Source organism: Leuciscus leuciscus (assembly GCF_965113295.1).
Source record: "Leuciscus leuciscus genome assembly, chromosome: 21".
NCBI lineage: Eukaryota > Metazoa > Chordata > Actinopteri > Cypriniformes > Leuciscidae > Leuciscus > Leuciscus leuciscus.
In genome coordinates, this window is record NC_138745.1 from 8,309,983 (window position 1) to 8,333,429 (window position 23,447).

The window sequence follows — 23,447 nt, forward strand, 5'->3', positions numbered from 1 at the left end:
TTTGTGTTGGGATGTTGACCTGTCAATCAAACTGCTTCTTTAACCCCATTGGCTTTCAGACCCTCCCATTAGAACGTGGCATTGTAACAATTTACCAAAGTCTACACAAATTTAACACAAATTACTCATTAAGTAACAGCAGTCAGTCGATCGACAACCATTCTTATGAAGCATTATGAATGTGATGATCAGGTGAGATCTCAAAAACCGTGATTGGACGCATCTGTAGCATGATTGCAAACATTGACATTAGCCCTTCCATAACTTTTCTTCGGCAGTGTTTCATGTTATCTATTCCAACCCATTCAGTATACTGTGATTTAACATATAATAAATGTGATACGACGTGTAGATAGAAAAATATTTATTTTTTAACTGGTGAATAGAAAATGGACAGAACCAGAAGTGCACAATACAGAGGACTTTGGTGATGGAAAAGAATAGGAACACCATGAAGCAAATATATATAGATAATTATATATATTTACTGTATAAACCAATGTAGAATTACGTGCACTATAGCTAACATTCAAAAGCTACATATGTCATTGTGGATGTGTACAGCAAATAAAGTCTGGGACGACGATAACATGTCAGAATAACCACACCTGATTGTAGCACAATTCAACAGTTTACGCTGGTTGGCATGCAAAGACACTACACAAAGATTGTAATAGTTCATTGCAGTAGAGCCGTCGGAAAGGAAAGATATTGATTGTTTTGTTTCCAGAGTAGCTACTTGAGCAGAATTGCACTTAAAGCGCACATCCGCTTTTCATGAACATATCCCCTGCTTTGGGCTTCAGTATTGTTTGTAGTGTACAATGTGACTAGTCAGTGTTCATTTTAACCACTGGCTTAATATGTCACGATTTGTTATTTATGTATAGGAGGAAAACTGTGCTCTGTGATGGCCACGTACCGTACTTTACCATGTTTTTAAACAAAATAGGTTAGCTTATCTTTTTTCTGGGAGAACCTTTTTAATTCTGGGTCGTAAGTCTCGTTTTGTGCTCCCTTTTTTCATGCGAGAGACAAATATATGAGAAATAAACAATTAACTTGTGTTAGTTTATACAATTATGGTCGGTTGTTGCTGTATTTATATGCTAGGGAACTCACTGAAATGTGCATAAAACCATCATTTTAAGTGCTCTGAGTTGTTTTCTATCTAGAGTGTTGCATTATTTGACAGACTAGAAATCCAGTCTAGCCAGAGAGAATCATGGAACCTCATTAGTGTGCATAATGTCACCATGTTCCTAATTAGAATCATAAACTAGCTTCAAACGAGAGCAAGAGAACGTGAAAATTGCATATGATTCGACTTTGGTTAAAAAAATAAAGTGCCATATTCCATAAACAGATATGAATACTCTAGATTTCCTTTTGCCCTTTGAAATCTGGATGAGGTTTGTATCGATCTGTCTTGCACTGTACCCAGCACAGAGATCGCACACTGCGTTTATGTGAAAGGCCTTGATCGGTTCGGCCCAACCCATTGAGTCTAGGACTTCCAATGTGGTCAGAAATTATATTAAAGTGCATTTTAGCATCATTATGGCACAATTATGTCAAATGTAAAAACTCCATTTGGTCCAAACATTGGGTTCATTACTGAAAGGCAGAAAGAATCTCTTTAACTCAGATAGTCTATGTGGTTTCCTGTTTGCTGAGCAACACTTCCAGTAAGCGTATTTTGGCTTTGAGACTTTTGTACTCCTGGTACTCCTCGGCCATGGGGATTCGGTCATCTTTTTGTGCGGTTCTTCATTATTTTGGTGGAGAGGGAAAGAAAAAACAAAACAGATACCGCATGAAACGGATGACTCTGTGAGATTACACTACCATTAAAACACATTTAACCCTTGAGTTGCCTTACTGAAGCAGTTTTGTACATCAGTGGATAGCAGATAAATGGAAATGTATTTTATTTAAAAAAAAAACAAATTCATATATTGTGTACAGAAACATTGTTTGTTTTTTCTTCCTGGTGGTATTATTTTGTGTATCATTGATTAGATGTGTGTTACGCTAACTCTGCTGAACTATTTTGATCTTTATTTTCCTGTTTCCTTCCTGTCCATGTTCATAAAGAAAAGAGTAACATAAAAAACCATTAAAATATGTTATTGCCACAAAAACGCATCTGTGTTTTACCTTCCCATCTGTCTGAAGAACTGCTCTTCAAACTCTCTGATGGCTTTACGTCGTCTTTTCTTCTCGGCTCGAGTCTCACGCAAACAATCCAGCAACTCAGACCTGCCATTAAATTAGACAAAGACAGTTTATTAAGGAATATTTCATCCTAAAAGGATCATTTGCATGTACACAATTATAGGTCATTTCAACCTGTAAGATATAAAAGAATATATACTGCAGAATGTCATTTTCCCAACTCATTAGCAGTATCTAGAAATAGTTCTCCAGTATCTAGAGTACCTCCAAATATTGTCCTTATGTTTTACTCAAATGTTTGGAATGATATTCTGTCAATCTTTTAAAAGCACTGTTATAGGGCTATGTGACGTTCCTCAGAACTAAGGCCTGTGTACCTGGAGGCCTCGTGGAGGTTGCACATGGTTATGGATGGCTGTCTCACTGTTTTGATCTCATCCAGTGGAGATACAAAGGCCGTGTCGCTGTCTCCCTCCTCCTCCCCACAACCTCTCTTATCAGTGAGGCACATGGGCGGGGGTGTGTACCGGACCGAATCATCATCATCTGACCCTTCTTCTTCTTCCTGTGATACGTTCAAAACAAACAGAGTCTCTCAATAGTAGTGTAAAAATAAGAGAAAATAATGAAAATAAATGCTATTTTTTAATTGTATTTAAAAATTACAAGTGGACCACAGGGAAAAAATTATATATTTTTTTTATATGACACCTGTGGACATACAATGGAGACATTTCATTTATGTATGTTGAAGCAGAAGTTGTATCTGAGCTGATATACTGTACACTACCAGTCAAAAGTTTGGAATAATTCAGATATTTTAAGGTTTTTGAAATAAGTCTCTTATGCTCAGCAAGGCTGCATTTCATTGATCCAAAATACAGTAAGAACAGTAATATTGTGAAATATTATTACAATTTAAAATAACTGTTTACTATTTCAATATATTTGAAAATGTAATTTATTCGTGTGATGAAAAGCTGAATTTTCAGCATCATTACTCCAGTCTTCAGTCACATGATCATTCAGAAATTAGAAATCATTCTAATATGCCGATTTGGTGCCCAAGAAACTTATTATTATCATTATCAATGTTGAAAACAGTTGTGCTGCTTAATATTTCTTTATGGAAAATGTGAATCAGTTTTTTTTATGATTCTTTGATGAATAGAAAGTTCAATGAAAATAATTTATTTAAAACAGAAATGTTTTGTAACATTAAAAAAGTATTTACTGTCCCTTTTGATCAATTTAATGCATCCTTGCTGAACAAAAGTATTAATTTAATTTTATATCTTACTTAACACAAACTTTTGAATGGTAGTGCATCCAATTTCCACAAAAAAAAATTTGTTCTGGAGGAAAGAAGATAAGGAATAAATTAGATTTTAAATATATCAAAATAGAAAACAGATATTTTAAGTTTTAAAAATACAAAACATTACAAATCTGATTTATAACAACCTTTTGACCTCTGATATATATGTGTATATATAATCACACTTACTATAGTTGTGATAGTGGGAATTGCACACAGGAGATGTTTCACCATCTGGTATCTATCGTAAAGAGGTTTCACCAGGTTCCTCTCTTGTTTGGTGCCCTACGGTCACAATATCACATCACATTTATTTTTCAAATATAATGCCATAATCCTAATCCGTGCCTAATTAACTAGAACATTTATGTATTTAAATGTTAAAAACCTCTTACAGGGCGGCCGTGCAAGCTTTCAAAATACAGCAGACATTTTTGCAGAGTGATCTTCTCCAGGGCCATCTGTCTTTGGGTCATCTCCTGTGGACAGAAGAGTGCATGTTGAGTTAATCACCGCAAACCCTGGCCGCACAAGCACACAATCAAATCCCCACCCACCCGAACAGAATGCATCCACAGATGGCCTCACCTTCATGTTGTCTGGGAGGCCGAGGGCCTGGCGTTTCTCCCGTAGTCGCTTCAGGAGCCCGTCCACCGTCTCCTCCAGAGAGGGCTTGTGCTGCTGCTCTGGCGTCTCCTGCTGGCCGTTAGTGTACCTGCAGATATCTGTGGACTGGCCGTTCTCATGTCTCCGGGATTCCACAAATGACTGTCTAAGCTTCAAATCTGGGGAGAAGGGTGAACAAGTTCATGAGTCCAATTTTGAAACGAATTTGAATGGGATTTAAGGATAGAATGACAGGACGTGGTATTTACTGAATTAAAAGCAATTCAACTGCCACACAATGGAGGACTTCCATTAGTCCAGCACTTGTTTTTACAAACTTTCCATCAAGAATTTTGAGTAATTATGATACATTTACTTTCTCTATTGATTAAATATATTTATCTACATTAAATGCTGGCAAAATTATTACACAACCATCAAAACATTCATTTTGTCACACAACGCCACAAAATGTCTGCCACCAAAGATTTTTTTAATAACTATTAACAGTGTTGGGGAAAGTTACTTTCAAGAGTAATGCATTACAATATTGCGTAACTCCCAAAAAGTAACTAATTGTGTTAGTTGCTTTTTATGGAAAGTAATGCAATACGTTAAGTGGGCAGTCGTCCGACTGGTAACCCAAAGGTTGCTGGGTCGATTCCAGTACCTGCAGGAAATGACCAATCATTCCTCGGGGCACCACAGCATAATGGCTGCCCACTGCTCCGGGTGCACTAACTTAGATGGGTTAAATGCAGAGGACAAATTCTGAGTATGGGTTACCATACTTGGCCTTCACATGTCACTTTCACTTTTGCATTACTTTTTCTCAACTGGGCTGGGCTTGCTTGTTTGTTTTAATAAAATATATATTTTTGCCAAATGTAAAGGCCTTTTCCCACGAAAAGTGACATGAATAAGCCTCAACGAAGTATACTTTCTGCTTTAGGCTGAAGGAAATGTAAATTCACTCATGTACAGTAGAGGGCGCAGCTCAAACAAACCTTTCAACCTTTCAGCTGTGCTTCCATTCTGAATTACAGAAGAATAGGATGCAGGAGAAGAAAGTTCAACACTCTTACTTTAGCAATAAAAATGTTATGTTTATCTTAAATAATTTTTTGCTTATTAGTATGGTTAAATTGGATCATCAAGGATCAGCAGCAAAGACATTGGTTATGGTTAGTAAAGAGAGATTAAATACATAAAGTATGTTTGTGCAATTTAACATGTTTAATTATTACAGTTTTGCATAATATTCAGCATATTTGCATTTTACTGTTTTTAATCATTCTAAGGAATACTGAATCTTTTTTTTTTTGCAAGTGAGATGAGTTAATGCCAGCTCACATTTAGTGTACAACTACAATAAGCATCATGTTCACACAGCGCACACAAAGCATGTACTCCCGATTTCTCTCAACATGAGGACAGGAGAGCTTTCAGTCAATAAATGGGAAAACAAGTAACTTGCATTACTTATTTGAAAATGTAACCCTGATATTTTGTTGTAATTTAAAAGTAATGCGTTACTTTACTAGTTACTTGAAAAAAGTAAACTGATTACATAACATTACATTGTGTTACTTGTAATCCCCAACACTGATCATTATATATTGATGTTTGACTATTTTGAAGAGATAGTGGCAGTGTTGGGGGAAACGCATTACAAATAACTCGAGTTACGTAATCAGATTACTTTTTCAAGTAACTAGTAAAGTAACATTACTTTTTCAATTTATAACAAAATATCTAAAGTTACTTTTTCAAATAAGTAACGCTAGTTTATTGAATGACAGCTCTCCTGTCCTCATGTTGAGACAAATAAAGAGAGTTTATTTTTTGTGTGCGCTGTGTAAACATGATGGTTATTTTAGTTCTAGGCTAAATATGAACATGCATTTACTCATTTCACTTGCACGAAAACATTCAGTATACCTCAAAGTGAATAAAAACAGTAAAATGCAAAACTTTGCAAAACTTTTATAATTAACTATATTAAATCACACAAATATTCTTTATGTGTTTAATCTCACTTTATAAACCAATGTCTTTGCTGCTGACCTTCAATTATCTAATTCAACCATACTAAGTGTTGAACTTCCTTCTCCTGTATCCAATTGTTCTTTAAAGGGACTGTGTGTAGGAATTTCTCCCATCTAGTGGTGAAATTGTATTTTGCATTCAAACGAATAATGCTCTCCAGCGCCTCACTTTTTCAAATGCGCGTTGCATCTACGGTAGCCGTTATGTACCAAAAAGCTATGACAGGATGTCTTATAATAGCACTTCGAGTTTTTCATCAAACAGGTTTGTTATTTAAAACAAACTGAAACTTGAAACAACGAAAAAAAGAATGTTACAGTTATCAATTACTGACTGTGAAAAACATTAACTATGGTAATTAGTAGTAATGCCGCCTTTACTCGTTATATTTTTTGAAGTGCGTGCATTGTTAGATATCATCATCATCAGAGCCTTCTCTAACGTTCCTTTACTCAATAGCTGCTATTCATCAAAGAGCCTGATTAACTTTTAACTATAAATGTTCGACTGTCTATATAATAAAGTACACAACCAAGCAATGAAAAAAAGCTTGTAATTAAGGGCCTGTCCACACGGAGACGCGTTTCGCTGTATACGTATAAATGTTTTATCGTATTGGCGTTTCGTCCACACGGATCCGGCGTTTTCGGAGACTGAAACCGCTATTTTTTTAAACCGGGTCCCAAGGTGGATAAATCTGAAAACGCCGCCCTTGCGTTTTCGTGTGTACGGCCAATCCGTATATTTTGTGAAACGATGATGTCATCATCACACCAAGCGTCAACTAGTCAGACACCGTTAAGTCACAGCAACTACATTTATGGTTTTTCATATTGTTCAACAAAGTTCTTGATTAAAAAAGAAAAAAGAAAAAAAGAAGCTACTGTGCCTAATATTATTGTTGTATACAGCGCGCAAGGTTTATGCGCGAGCTCCAAGTCTTCTTCTCCATTTTTAGTGTATGTCTGTGGCAGAATTACAGTGCCACATACTGGTCTGGCATGTATACTACATCGTTTTGAGTCGGTTTCAGTGGTTTCGTGTGTACGCAGATATTTCTTGAGACAACGCCGTGTTTACGGAATTTTTTTTTTGAACGGGGAAAAAAAATATCGGATAGGGAAAGCTCTGGCTTCGTGTGGATGTGGCCTAAGACCGTAACATTGACTTACCTGTCGAGAAGAAAGCAGGCAACTTCAGGGTCTCTTTTGAAAGCTTTCTCCTGCATTAGCTATCCCGACATTAACCCTTGTTTTTGTAATCTCCGGTCACGGAGGACTCCTTATCCTGTGACTCAGCATATGTATGAATGAACGGTGTATAAATAATCGTGCAGTGTGCATCCTTTTAAACTTGCCGCGGCAGTGACAAGCGCCTCTCACTGCTCTGCGCCTCCGCTTCTGCTGGCTTCAGTCACGTGACGCTGGTTCTGAACGAAAACGCGTTGTGGAAACGCGTTGGCCTAGTACTTTTTGTCCCTCTCTGCTATTATAGTCTGCTATTATAGCTTTTCAAGATGGCGGAACTACATGGAAGCCTCCGTGGACCTACCCGTCCTATGTATATAAAGATAATAAATTCTTCGTTTACGAGGATTAGTCTGATCATTGGCATAGGTATTTGTACACCATTGAGGGCATATTTAATAAAAATATTGATTTTAGATAATAAAATACCTAAAAAGCTACACATAGTCCCTTTAATCCAGAATGGAAGCACAGCTGAAAGGTTTGATTGAGCTGCGCCCTCTACTGTACAGGCCTAAATATGCATTTCCTTCAGCCTGAGGCTTATTTATTTCACTTTTGGTGTGAAAGGGCCTTAACATTTGGCCAAAATAGAACTTTTTTTTTTGCTGTTCTTAAAAAATAAACAAGCAAGCCCAGGTGAGAAAAAGTAACGCAAAAGTAACATAACGCATTACTTTTCATAAAAAAGTAACTGTCACGGGTAGCCGATGAAGGAAGATGTGGAATACTGAATATAGTTAACAAAGAGTTTACTGGTGTCTGACAAGCATGACATTGAACTATATCCGACAAAGGGTAGAACAGAACAGGGAGTATAAATACATAAGGTGAATGAGGGAACTAAACAGGCACAAGTGGAAGAAGATTAAACTAATTAGGAATAACAAGAACAGGTGCAGACAGGACGAACATAATCGTTACAGTGATGCAATTAGTTGCTTTTTTTTAGGAGTAACGAAATATTGTAATGCATTACTTTTAAAAGTAACGTTCCCCAACACTGGATAGTGGCACATCAGAACATTTGCTCATGAGATTATGATTAAGAAATGCCAATTAAATTAAATGTATAACAACGTCACAAGGACCACGTAACAACAAATCTAACCGATCAACAGCTTTAATTAATAAAAAAATAAGCTCATAAATCACAATATGATTATCATTATGTGGACTGGCAGTCTTACCTTTGAGCTGCTTACGAGACTTGGCTAGTTCACTCATGAGATTGAACATCTCTGGATTGGCTGATTTATCATTATGTGAAGGCTGTAGGTGGGAACAGACACAGCTCAATTCAGAAGCTATAACTTTTGATTTAGATCAAGTCTTTAGCACATTCTCCTGAGTCCTGATCCTCTGATCCTATTTCATCTTAATGAAATAGTTATCATCTGAGTCAGGCAGCAGAGAGATGCAGTATCATCATTCTCCAGTAGAGGGCATTACTAAACAGCAATGTTGAATGTTGAACTGAATGTTAAATTGAGTAGATATTTTCATGTTTTTGACTTGTATAATTGTAATACAATTGCTTTTAAATGAATCTGACCTTATAATTCATGTCTTGCTCAAAGCGCTCCTCAAACTTGCGTATTTTCCTTTTGAGTGTTTGGATTTGTTTGGTGAGGAGCGGGATGGAAGTAGATTCCTTAGCGTCTCCATGAACCTCTGTTCTAACAACCCCACGAGCCCTAAAGTGAAGAAAACACAGATATAAACACAGTGTAATACAACTACAGGGATAGTATAGAACAGACTACATTGACCAGGCTGATTAATCAACCGATATTAAGTATTAAAATTGCAGTCTTGACAGTAATGCATATTTTCTGTTTGCAGAACTACCGTTTGTGAATTCTGAACAAATTTTGTGTACAAAAAGGTGTGTTTAACATATATGATACTGCACTGTATCAGTAATGTACTGTAATGTACACTACACTACTGTTCAAAAGTTTGGGGTCAGGAAAATATTTTAATGTTTTTGAAAGAAGACACTTATGCCAATCAAAGCAGAGCAAAAATATAGAAAAATTGTGAAATAATATTAAAATTTAAATGATTGTTTTCTATTTGAATATATTTTAAAATGTAATTTATTCATGTGATGCAAACCTGAATTTTCAGCATCATTACTCCAGTCTTCAGTGTCACATGATCCTTCAGCAATCATTCTGATATGCTGATTTGTTGCTCAAGAAACATTTATTATTATCATTGTGGAAAACAGTTGTGCTAAATATTTTTGTGATCTTTTTTCAGGATTCTATGATGAAAACGGTTAATAAAAAACGGCATTTATTTGAAAAGAACAGCATTTATTTGTAACATTATAAATGTCTTCAGTGTAAGTTTTGATCAATTTAATGCATCTGTGATGAATAAAATTATAAATGTCTTTTTTTTTTATCTTACTGACCCCAAACTTTTGAACTGTAGTGTATGTACAGTACATACTAGAGCAAATACCGTATACTGTACACACAGTAAATTAAATGGCTCTCTGGAATACTTAATTCTGATTGGTCATAAGTATTTGGCAGTCATTTGCATAATGGTTAGTTGATTAACTGATCATTTCATGTCACCTGTATCATCCTGCGATCTCTTTCTTCTTACAAAACATAATTATTCAAACTCAAACTACTGGTAATTTATTTTCTAAGCAGCCATGTAATCAGCAAGATATCTGCTTCACATTCGAGGTCATGTCTGGTTTATTTAGCTATTTTCTTATTACCTTAAATGCTTTATATATATATATATATATATATATATATATATATATATATATATATATATGTGACATATTTCAATTCAAAATGGCCATATTTGAGAAAAAAGTTGAGTAGTTTGCACTCAAAACCAAAATAAATAGTGTTCCAACCAATCACCGACAGGGGGTGGGTGTTGTGAGGTTTTGCGCTCGTGACTCCGACTTCGCGTGCAGCCGTGCATGAGCGCAAAACCTCACAACACCCACCCCCGTCGGTGATTGGTTGGAACACTATTTATTTTGGTTTTGAGTGGTTGGTGAAACCAATTGTTTTTGTGTGCAGATCTCAGAGCCTAGGCTGCCTACGGAGACGCGTTTTTTTGACGGCCTGCTTATGGGGCGGGCAGCTAGCGGATCGTTAGGAAAGATTAGATGAATGTGATCATTTATGTTTGGGCCTTTTTTGGGCCTGAAATCGCTGATACAACCTTTAAATGTTTCGCTATTTATATCTTACCTCTCTTTCAACGTTAAACTGACGCTTCAGACTGCCTGGAATTCACGCTCTGCTTCTGTGAACAGTAAACCCCTCCTACTTTGATTTGATTGGCCATCTCAATCATTATGACATTAATGACCGCTGAGGCAGAGCAGACTAAAAATTGTACTTCCTAATAACATACAGTTCAAGAATTTCCAATATTGTGCGTGTGTGTGTGTGTGTGTGTGTGTGTGACTTCAATGTCCCTGAATAGTACAGACACAGTGAGTCAGAGGGAGGGACATAATTTCGGAAAGGTCAGTGCCCATTTCCCATCTCAGCATACAGTATGGGTTGTCACAGATGTCTGTTCCCATCACCCAGCATTAGTCAGCAGGAAAGCCATGTAAATAATGAGAAATTAAATTGAGGTTTAAAGTGGGTCACTGTGCTACTAGCGGCAGCTGGATAATTCATTGACTTGCTCTTTAGGAAAGGAAAAAGGAGGTATTGCGACTGAACAGGCCAACCAAAAGAGCGATGTGTGTGTGTGTTCGTACATGATCAGATGCTGTGCGCAGGGTGGAGACGGGGCAGATTCGGGGTCTGTGTTGAAGCGCTGGCTCTGGCTGAGGCTGGAGCAGCGTGGGGAGGGCAGGGGACTGTTGTCGTCTGTGATGTGCTGGATGAGTCGACTGGGCCCCGGGCTCTGCTGGAGATCACTGCTACAGTCACCCTCTGCCAGCCTACAGTCTGAACAGACACACAGATCAGATAAAAGCAGTGCCTCCTACAGTTGCTAAGCCTGAGACAACAATTCGCAGAATCTGATTTCACCAAGTCCAACATGTTGGACAATATTCAGTGTCATTCACCATATTGTCATTTCACTCTGATTTTAGGGATAAGTTAGGCGTAGGGTTAGGTTGAGGGGTAGGGATCAACAAAATATGTTGACCCAGGAACGCGTCTAACTCTGCAAAATCAGGACGTGCCTACAATTCAAACTGATCCATTTAAAATGCGACTAGACAGTTAAATACTCTGAAGAAAACATAAGATGTACTTGCTGTGTAAAACCTGTCAGCAAGATCCTAGAGTGTTTTGAGTGGTTGCTAGGGAGTTGCTAAGTTGTTCTGAGTGGATGTTTTTAGAGTATGTTGCTATGCAGTTGCTAGGGAGTTGCTATGCAGTTGCTTGTTTGTTCTGAGTGATTGTATTGTTTTGCCCTTTCAAAAGAGTTGTGGGTGGTTGCTAGGGTGTTGCTATGCGGTTGCTGATGTGATTTTGTGTGGTTGTTATTGTGTTGCTAGGCAGTTGGCAAGATGTTGTGAGTGGTTGCCAGGATGTTTATAACTAGTTGCTAAGATGTTCTATGTGGTTACAAAGATGTTCAGGGCTGTTAAGGAGTTGCTATGCAGTTGCCAATTTGTTCTGATAGATTGATATTGTGCTGTTGTGCGGTTTCAAATGTGTTACTGTTGCTAGGGAGTCGCTATGTGGTTGCTAAGATGTTCTGAGTGGATGCTACTAGAGTATGTTGCTATGCAGTTGCTTAATTGTTCTGAATGATTGATATTGGGTTGTTGTGTGGTTTCAAAGGAGTTGATATGTAGCTGCTAATGTTTTCTGAGTAGTTGTTGTGTTGCTATACAGTTGTTAGGTGATATGGGCTGTTGCTATAATGTTCCTATGCAGCTTCCTATTTGTTCTGAGTATTGCTTTGCAGTTTCAAATGTTCTGTGTTGTTGCTAGGGAGTTACTTTGTGGTAACTAATTTGTTATGAGTATGGTTATTGTTTTGCTAAGCAGTTGCTAGGACTTTGTCGGTGGTTACCAGGGCGTATATAAGTGGTTGTTAAAATATTCTGTATTGGTTGTTGCTGTGATGCTATGCAATTGTTAGGTGTTAAGGGCTGTTGCTAGTTGCTATTAAGGTTGCTAATGTGTTCTGATTGGTTGTTTTTGGTTGTCAGGGAGTTGCTTAAATTGTCTCAGTGGTTGTTTTGTTGCGTTACTGTAGGGTGTTCTGGAGTTGCGCTTCAGTCAACTCTAGTTCGGTAGTATAAGGGAGTAATCCTAACAAACATTTAAGTGCAGTTAATGCACTGAAACGTTTCTTACTCAAAAAATGGTGAGCATAGACTTCTCTTTAGTGAATTTTGTTCACAGTATGCTGACTCATATTCTGTTCTTTAGATATTGCTCAAGGCTCTATAGGATTTTTTCATACTTTTTTAGATGTTTAAAAGAAGAAAATCAGTTAGAAAAGTAATAGCACACATGACTCCTAAACGAGCTGCATAATGAGGGAGCATTCATTTCCATAGGATTAACAATGTGGGGCAAGTTGCTGTACGTGATGATGTTTAAAACTTAGCATTTGGGTTGTTCAATTCACTAACACTAAACAGTAATGATAGTGATACTTGTCTTAGCAAACAATCATTTATTAACGGCCGATGCTATATTTATCAGTCCTAGTATTTAAAGTGATAGTTCATTCAAAAATAATTATTCTGTCATTATTTACAAATCAAACTTGCTGGCCCCCATTGACTTCCATATTAAGAAAAATATATACTATGGAAGTCAATGGCTACAGTCAACTGTCTGGTTACCAACATTCTTTAAAATATCTACTTTTGTGTTTAACAGAAGACAGAAACTCATACACGCTTGGAACAACTTGAGGGTGAGTAAATGATGACAGAATATTTATTTTTGGATGAAGTAGGCCTATCCCTTTGAGATAAATTGCTTAAATTCATAGCCCCCCAAAATGAGCAATTTTGGGGATAGGACATCTTTATGACTGAAAATGCAGAAGCGTTTTTAGAGCATGATCAATAAAGCAAATACACTATTTATCCTGACTCAAGTCAACTTTAGCATTCCACACTTTTTCAAAAATATATAAATATAGCCGACAGTCACACAAATGAAAACAAATATGTAAGAGACAGCGGAAATTCAGATTAATGGAGTGAACAAACTGCTGAGCTTGTTCACACACACACACACACACACACACACACACACACACACACACACACACACACACACACACACACACACACACACACACACACACACACACACACACACACACACACACACACACACACACAGTAAACTCTCTGACCCACTGAAACTATAAGAAAATCTTAAGACAATCCAGAGACTGAGACAAAGTGAGTGTGATCCAAAAGGGGTGACCAGTTCGCTATAAGTAGTTTAAATGAACTAAATGTGCACTACTGTTCAAAAGTTTGCAGTCAGTTTTTTTTTTAAAGAAATTATTTACATTTGTATTCAGCAGTGACGTTCTTCTGAACTTTCTATTCTTCAAAGTATCCTTAAAATCAGGGTTTCCGCAAAAATATTAAGCAGCACAACGGTTTTTAGCATTGATAATAAGAAATGTTTATTGAGCACCACATCGGCATGTTAGAATGATTTCTGAAGGTTCATTGGACACCTTTGACTGGAGTAATGATGCTGACAATTCAGCTTTTCCATCACAGAAATAAATTACATTATAAAATAACTTCAAATAGAAAACAGTTATTTAGAATTGCAATAACATTCCACAATATTACTGTTTTTACAGTATTTTTGATCAAATAAGCCGAGTCACTGTGCTTAAAATCTTACAGACCCCTTACTGACATTTGAACGATAATGTGCCTACATATCACTTCATTAGATGACTTTAGATAATTATTTAAAATATATATATATATATATTTATTTTACAGTATGGTTGTCAAAGTCACCTGTAGTTCCTCTGCTAGGACACCTGTGTGAACTTGAGGAGAACTGACTTCATACAATTTCCCAAAATTACCAGCTGGTTAAAAGTAACTGCTCAGAAGAATGAAGTTACCTCTGAGAAAATCTTTTTAAAAAAGACTAAAAAGCTAAATGGCGTATGTAAGAGGTAGTGCATAAAAAAATCTCACCAAGATGTGGGATGAACGTGTGTGTTAAGTCGTGCTGTGCGGAGGTGCTTGCGATCTCAGTGCCTCTCCATCAACCTGCGTTATTAATAGATGCCAGTGTGAAGCGGCTCGGCCAAGTGACTCACATGTGCCCAAAAAACAAGAACCATCTTCTTCACAAAACCCATAAACAAACAAGCCTGGCCCTGCCATCAGTCCTGTTAAATCAGTCAGTGGGTTTTCATATCAGCAGACCACATTCATTCACTCATTCATTCATTCATTCATTCATTCATTCATTCACATAATGTAGCAGCCCACCATTCGGTTTGCATCACTACTCACATGCTACTGTAAAAGAAGGGCTTCAATAAAGCTGTCAGCTCTCGTACCTGGTAGGCTGTGCTCTTTCCCAACGCCATTGCATGAAGGAAGCAGGATTTCGTCTTTGAATCCCAGGCTGGGTGGACATTCTTCAGGAGAGAGGTCTGAAGAAGGGCTGGAGTCTCCCTCCAGAGCCTGGAGCTTCAGCAGAGAGCCCTGCAGGCAGAAGCAGAACATGCCCGCTTCAGCTTTTGGAGCGTAAGAGGAAGATCGTACCGCGCGCGTCAAACGGAAAGGAAGGATGCCACTGCAGTCTCACACGCCCCTCTGCTCTGCCTCCATCAGCCCTGCTTGTGATACACGCGTGTGTGTGTCCGAGGGTGTGCTTACGTGCACGAGCAAGGCTTGTGATCACGTCTCTCTCTGCTGCAGTTCTTTATCTGGCATGGATTATTCATGCCACTCTTTTAGTGGTGGAAAAAAAGGGAGTGTGCAAAAGAGAGAGAGAGAGAGAGAGAGAGAGAAGGGAGGGGGGGTCTTCTGGCGTCAGCAAGCCCCTTAGCAGACTGGCTGAAGCTGGTTTCTCTGATAGGAGAACAGGTGTGGTTGGAGGAAGAGAGGAGGCGAGTGCATGCGGAAGGATGCGTGGGATACGTGGAGGAGGGAGGTGTGTGTGTGTGTGTGGGGTGGGGTGGGGGGGGGGGGGGGGGTTCAGATTTAGCTTGGCGGTTATGAAGGCTTTTCCTGCATCTGGCAGTGTGTGTGTGGGGGGGGGTTCTCACTAAGAGTATTGACATCATGGCCCCTCCCAGCATCCATTCATAAAATAGAAAACAGCCCAACGTAGATGCAGGATCGTGCAGCTCTGCGATGTTGCGTTTGCATATGCGCACACATAGCGATTTCAGAAATGTGACGTCCCAGGTATTCATTTTCAAGCCCATTTGAACCTTTTTGAGGACACTTTTTGTCTCTAACACATTTGTATTGCCATCTGTGGTTCCAAAAAGAACCTTTAATATTCATGGAACCTTCCCACTGCACAAAATGTTCTTTATAGTGGGAAAAGGTTCTATAGATTATTAAAATGTTCCTCAAACTACATTTTTTTTTAAACCTGTTCACTGAAAGGTTCTTTGGGGAAGCCAATTGGTTCATCACTGTGAAAACCCCCTTTTTGGACCTTCATTTTTTTTTTAGAGTGTATTCACGTACACCGATATCAGAAATCTGCCATCCAAATTTGCCCCAGGTATTAATCTTCAAGGGCATTTTTACATGTGAGGTCACATTTCGTTTCTAACATATATTGTCCATTTATGTCAAATAAATACATTTTAATAATTGAATTAATCAAAATCCATTATTATAAAATACATTAGTAGCCCTCACAATTCTGTGGCATATTTGCCCTGAGCCCTCCCATCTTTTCATTTTCCTTTTTTTCCCTCTTTTCACGGTTCATTTGTCAGTTTTGTGGGATGACTGTAAATGCAAGTCTGTGGGTTAAGACATTGATGCACTGCTCCTCTCACAGAGGATGAGTCATCCCCCTCTCCCACCCTCCCCTTTCCTCTCCTCCATCCATCTTTTCCCCGCTCATCCCCTCTTTTCCGGGGGGAATAGATTGTGTGGTTGTGTGGAAAGGGTAACGCCCCCTCAAGCACCAATGACGCTCATCAAACCGACAGTGTTGGCGTGTGTGTGAGAGAGAAGGACTTATGTAAAGATCAAGCATGCTGATATCATGCACTGACCAATAAGGAGATCATAATCAAAAGTACAATATCCCTGGAATGCAATCAGCCATCAAAAAGGACATCATTGCCGTATTCTGATGTTGCACCGGAGCATGCTAATATAGCAACTGCCCTTTTTGCAGCATCCTTAGTATTTTTCCATTATTCTTTTTTTCATAGTCATTAAAATACTTCAATAAAGATTTAAATAAAGTAAAGCTTTTAATCAAACCAAACAGTAAGAAATCATTATAAAATTTGACTGAAGAAAATTCATCAAATTAATCACAATTTAATCGTTATTATCAATATTTGCTTGCACTTAAAAGTAGCCTACTTAAAGAGAGTACACTTCAAGTTTCTTAACCCACTTAAGTACACAAAAGTGCACCTTGTAATAATGTCAAATTAAAAGTTACTTTTAAATCATTGTTTTAATATACAGCTGTAATCAAAAGTATTCAACCCCCATTACAAATCAGGTTTATTGGCAAAATGTACAAACTTTCAGCTGTTTGCAGTGAACATATCAAACAAAAGTAATTGAAATAGCTCAAGACAACAAATGTTTCAAGTGGTTTCCGCAAATTCAACTGAAAATGCAACTTTTAATGACTTATGAGTAATTGAGTAATGACTTAGTGTCAAAACTATTCAACCCCTTCATGGCAAGCATCTAGGACTTAGTAGAACACCCTTTTGCTGTTATGACCTGCTGCAAACGAAACATATAAACACGTTTCTGAGGAATCTTAGCCCATTCATCATGAGCAATGGCATCCAGTTCATTAATTGGAGAAAAAAATTGGAGCCGACTTTTCTTGGGTTTGCATGCTGCAACCGCCTTCTTCAAATCCCACCAGAGATTTTCTATGGGGTTCAAGTGTGACTGTGCAACCAAGTCTTGATGGAATTTGAGGTATGCTTGGGATCATTGTCCTTTTGGAAGGTCTAATGATGCCCAAGCTTCAGCTTCCTCACTGACGGCACGACACTTTCTCCTTGGATTTCCTGATACTTCAATCAATCCATTTTGCCGTCCAGTGCAGGTTTCCAATGCCAGAGGATGCAAAGCAGCCCCCAAGCATCACAGAGCCCCACCATGCTTATCTGTAGGCAGAGTGTTCTTTTCATTCTTCTTCCTCCAGACATACCGATGATCCATAGGGCCGAAAAATGTTAGCAAATTGGAGCCAACTTTTCTTGTGCTTTTGGGTCAGTAGTGGTGTAAGTCTTGGAGTTCTGGCATGTGTTAAGTGCGTGCTTTACTGTGCAAGCTGAAACCTCAGTGCCTGTTGCCACCATGTCTTGCTGCAGGTCTTTTACAGTCACTCAAGGGTTTTTCTGAAATTGCCTTCTCAGAAATCTGGTTGCATCCGTTGATAGCTTCCTTTTTCTGCCCCGTCCAGGTAGTGTAACCACTATTAATTTAACTCTGAACTTGCGAACTATGCTTCCAACGGTCTCTCTAGGAACATTTAGTGCCTTCGCTATCTTTTTGTTTCCTGTTCCTTGTTTGTGAAGGGCGATAATATCTTCTCTTTTTGGACCATTCTTTTGACTTAGCCATATTTCTAACATGCAGTCAAATGTGACACTCAACAAACCTAGCCAGTTCAGATATTTCATGTGTTCTAGCTCAAGCCTGGTTCAACTAATGAAGCCCTTGATTAGTTGCATCAGGTGTGCTTGAGACAACCCCTGTTTTGCAGATTTGTGCTGTTGTGAGGGGGTGAATCATTTTGAGACTGCAGAAGTTAAAAGTTGCATTTATTTGGGGAAACCACTTGAAACATTTGTTGTGTTGAGCTATTTCAATTACTTTTGTTTAATTTGTTCATTGCAAACAGCTGAAAGTCTGCATTTTGCCTTTAAACCTGATTTGCAATGGGGGTTAAATCATTTTGATTACAACTGTATGTTGTCGTGCTTTAACGAAATGCATATCTATGTTGACTAACAAACTAAATGTAAAGAACTTATAATTTAAACTAGTTTGTTATTCAATATTACATCATCACATTAAAGTACATTCGACAGTGTCATTTTTCAATGTAATTATGAAATTATATATTAAGATGATTAATAAGTACTTAAGTGCCCTAGTGTCCAATAAGCATAATCTAAAAAGCATCTCGGCATTTAGTTGATATCTTTGAAGCATCTTTTCCCATGGGCAATGTTATATTTCTGGTTTGATTTTTTCTGTGGCATCAGTGGTGACCTGATGGTGTTCCTTGCCATTTATCATGCAAACTCAGAATGACATCACAGGAAAGTGGGTGGTCTAGATGTTTTTCTGTGAGGGCTACAGGAACACTCATGGACCATTCACAGGACTAAATGTTTTTGTACTGACAGATGCCCACAACTTTATATAAATACATCTTTGGACCTCTACTTATGATTGTGGCACAAATTGACCAACTTTAATGTTTGCTTGAACGTTTTGAAAAGTAAATTATACCCACCCATATTGAAAACGTGAATTTTTAATGTACGTTTCTAATAAGTAACTAGATTATAAGACGTTTGGGCTGTGTGTGCTGTTTACATTGTAGAACAAAATGTCCAAGTATCGTCAAATTATGTTTACCACAGACCTTAAAAAAAGAATTACCAGAATATTCTTCTAATAATTTTTGTTATAGAGGTTCGGACCAACATGAGGGGGTGGAAAGAATTAAAAATTTTAGCAGAATTTTTGCTTTAAGAGATGAAGATTACATTTGAAGCCAAATTAAAATAATATCTTTATGACATTTAAAATTAAGCTATGAGCAGATGATGTGCTGTTTTAGAAGTAACTCACAGAGTGTTTTACCTCAGGCGTTTGAGGTTTGTCTTCCTCTGTCAGTAAGAATGTCAAGCTACAGGATGAGAGAAGAAAGGAGACCTGGTAAATGGATATAAGCAGGTTTGAGAAATTGTATATAACCTTTATTGTATCTTCATCTATTCACTAACATTTTAATTATCCTGTGACTGTATTTGTCTGTAAAAAAAAACTGTTGACTTGATCCAGTAGATAATGAATTCATTTTTGTTTCAGCATTGGCATTGCTTCTTACCTTGTATTTGGTGGGGTGAGGCAGAACCGGTTCCTCCAATCAGCACGCACAGCTCCCACAAACCTGTGCAAACCTGGATCTCTCTCTTCACACACAATCTCCATCTCCAAAAAGCAACAACAAACAACTAGACAGAGTTACAATCAGATCAGCAGCTGTCACAATATTTATTTGCAGGTTTCATATGAAAATGCATGAATGTGATCATTTTATTTAATTTTCAAAAGACATACTTTCATAATCTCATACATTCCAAGAAGCACAACCCTTAAAAAAACAAAATAAACATGCTTTTACGATCTCGTAGGAAAAGCTTTTGTGTGTGAAAGTGAGAAGCATGATCAGCATGCCGATATGGGAAAATCCCACAGATTTCCTCCTTGGAATGCTCCTCACATCTCATCTCAGGACTCCCCCATAAGAACCAGAAAGGAATCACAGAACATACTCACACAGTACACACTCTTTTGTCACATACAATGGCTAACTTTATTAGGTACACCTCTTCAACTGTTTGTTAACGTAAATATCTAATCAGCCAATCACATGGCAGCAACTAAAATAAACATTTAGTCATCTCTCGTGTTGATGTCATACACCGATCAGTCTCCACAGCGCCGCTTCATATTGAGATTTTATTAGATATATTAGAGATTTCTGTCCCTCCGTATACAGACTATGCAACTACCACTTTGATGCTTCAAAAAGTTAATAAAGAGATTGTAAAACTAATCCATATGAATTGAACGGTTTAGTCCAAATTTTCTGAAGAGACAACCTTTTTATGATGAACAAATTTAATTAACATTCATCAACACACACATCAGATATGGTAAACGGAAGCTCAAGCATGCTTCCCTAATGAGGTTCATTCTCGTGTTACGCAGCACGTTTGAGCTTCAGCAAGAACCACTGAGGTTCATTCTTATGAATCAAGCAAGTACGGTTGAGCTTCTGTTAATGTTCGCTGATCAATGTTTATATGTGAATAAAAGCCTAAATTCAATCTGCTCATCATTTAAAGTGATTGAGTCTCTTCAGAAAAATTGGACTAAACCGCTCAATTCATTCATATGGATTAGTTTTTATGAACTTTTTGAAGTGTCAAATTGGTAGTTGCATGGACTATAATCTATGGACTGAAAGAAATCGCTAAGATTTCAATAAAATATCTTAATTTTTGTTCCGAAGATGAACAAAAGTATTACGGGTTTGGAACAACATGATGGTGAGTAGCCTAATTGATGACAGAATTTACATTTTTGGGTGACCGATATATCCCTTTAAGTTCAAAAGTGATGAAAGTAAGATGTAAGAAGTAAGATGAAATTCTGATAGCTTGTAATGTAAGATCTTTATAACTGTAGAACAGACTCAGTTGTATATCAGTTGTCATTCTATATTTCCCAATAAAATGTCTTAATGGCTTAGTTTTATGATCAAAGCACTGTAGTTTTCATTGTGGAGGCAAAACATGTAATGCAATGCAATTAAATTATGATTATTTATATATATATATATAATCAAGTAAATCTTAGTTGCTATAGTCCATTAAGTGTAATCATAAATAATCATGAAATATTAGAAAAATATAAAAGTTATTCTTATGCTTACTTCTTAAAAATCAGTAAAGATTTAACAGCAAAGATGACCTGATGTTGGGCAGTTTTAGATTTATACTAAAAGGTCTTTTACTTGCAAAAAATAAATAAAAAATAATAATACAACAGAGGGCAAGACATGTAGTAGATTGTGTACAACAGGTTTTTCAGCAAAGTTTTTTAACCTTAGAAATGTAGGAATGATAAAGTTAAGACTCCTAAGCTATAAGAAAGAGCAACCTCTAAGAAATTTATTTTGGGAAAGTCTTACCTCAGTAACGATGAAAGATTTCAGCATCATTGGATTGTTCATTAGGTGTTGTTGTTTGTGAAATCCCCACAGATTGTCCTTAAAGCACTTTCATTCGCATGGTGCGGATGTCCCAGGCTTGACTTGGCAAGAACTGAAAAACATCTACAAAAACTGGTCTTGATCAGTCTCACATATCCAGTGTGTAGGAGAGAGAGAGGGAGAGAGAGAGAGAGAGACAGAGAGAGAGGGAGAGAGAGAGGGAGAGAGGGTGAGCTTTCAATATGGTGTGATGTGTTTTGACAGATCTGGTGCACTAGGGCTCACATGTAGAAATGGTGACCCACGCTTACTGGCAGAATCAGGGTATCTGTGGGACTCTGGATGCATCCGAAATCGCATACTTCCCTAATACATAGTAGGCAAAAAACAGTATGTGACAAAAGAAGTTAGTCTGATTCACACTTTCACTTTTTTTAGGCAAAAAGTACCCGGGGTTTAAGGTCATGTGATCCAGTTTGGTTCAGAAAACCCATTAACCATGAAAACAAGTTATGCTGAATTTATAGTCTGATTCACACTTTCACTTTTTTTAGGCAAAAAGTACCCGGGGTTTAAGGTCGTGTGATCCAGTTTGGTTCAGAAAACCCATTAACCATGAAAACAAATGTTTATTTATGCTGTAATATATGTGTCCCATAGTCTATACAGGACCTTTTAACCAAGGCAATTGAACTATGAGGGCTCCCTGTAACTTCTGTTACTGTTGGGCCCTATGTGAATATGAAGGCCCCAAAACCTCTTATAGAACTATTGTCCCATCCTGTTTAAAATTATATTTATTTGAACCACTCTTTGAGCTTCTTTCTTTGCGTGAAAGGTATTGGAAAAATAACTATTTATTATAACAGCATAACTTAAGTTGAAGTGAGACTACATTTTAAAAACATTTCCAAATTTTTTTTGTTGTTGCCTAAATTGTACATGATCCAACAAAATGAGCCTAGAGAGAGCAATAGAGTATGTTTTAGCATTTATTTGAACTGTAAAAACACCCTTCACTCTACAGTAGAACGACTGTAAAAGATGCACTTTCAAATAAAAAGGCAATTAAGCAGAGTGTATATTGGAAATTACAGATTTTATTTTTTTACTGGTCAAACCAAATTTTAGTAGCTACAGCACTCAAAAAGACTGGTCCAATCTACTACCACTAGACTAGTGAGTTTAGTTTGTTTGACAGATACTTTGCCAAAACAATGGCGCAAAACACAACGTTAAAGACCTCTTATTGTTGTGAAGTTTAAAAACATTTTCAGTTCATTATGAAAATATATGGTGAGATTTGAGGCCTCAGTGAGAACAGTTTGAATATTCATGATCATCATAACTTCTAGAGCTGCACAATAATTATTTATTTTTTTAAATCGAACCTGGTTAAAATTTGCAACAATTTGACTAATTATAATAATTATATAATTATTTATTGTTGCTAAATAAAAAATGAACTAAATACGAAATATTACTATTGTAATAACACTTTCATTTTTCAATATAGTATTTAAGAATAAATCTAACAAAATAATCATTTGAAAATTATAACAATATTTTTATTTTACAGAAAACTTATTTTACGAAAAACTGCAGGGTTACCTGTTAACATGCACGCAGCCTATGACTAAAAACTTGCATCACAATAAGTGCAACGTTATTGTGATTGTCAAAACATTTGGTGACTAAACAGAATTTCATTAAGATTAGTTACAACATGTGAAAATGTTTACATCAATTAATGTGGATACATATCAGGTACAGTACATAGCTACATGTTAATTTTTCTCAAGGAAAAAATCTCTCACTAATAATGTAAACATACATTGAGCTGGTACTATTATTAAAGGGATAGTTCACTTTGAA

At 37.2% G+C, this 23,447-nt stretch overlaps 1 protein-coding gene across 3 annotated transcripts; it reads right to left on the reverse strand.

The window, feature by feature from the left end:
- Positions 1-349: 349 nt before the first annotated feature.
- fam13c (family with sequence similarity 13 member C) lies at positions 350-21,671 on the reverse strand. 3 transcript variants are annotated; one of them, XM_082151535.1, is made up of 13 exons: positions 21,552-21,671; positions 19,680-19,783; positions 19,433-19,478; positions 14,938-15,085; positions 11,162-11,354; positions 8,954-9,095; positions 8,589-8,670; positions 4,085-4,281; positions 3,892-3,975; positions 3,686-3,781; positions 2,556-2,743; positions 2,161-2,262; positions 350-1,768 (listed from the first exon to the last, which is right to left on the reverse strand). In XM_082151535.1, exons 1-13 carry the CDS (start codon positions 21,591-21,593, stop codon positions 1,654-1,656), a joined length of 1,539 nt encoding a protein of 512 aa, XP_082007661.1. In that variant the 5' UTR covers positions 21,594-21,671; the 3' UTR covers positions 350-1,653. The 3 variants fall into 3 exon arrangements, with proteins under 3 accessions (XP_082007661.1, XP_082007660.1, XP_082007662.1); XM_082151534.1 differs by having other exon boundaries at positions 19,421-19,478; XM_082151536.1 differs by lacking the exons at positions 19,433-19,478; positions 19,680-19,783; positions 21,552-21,671 and having other exon boundaries at positions 14,938-15,416.
- Positions 21,672-23,447: the final 1,776 nt, after the last annotated feature.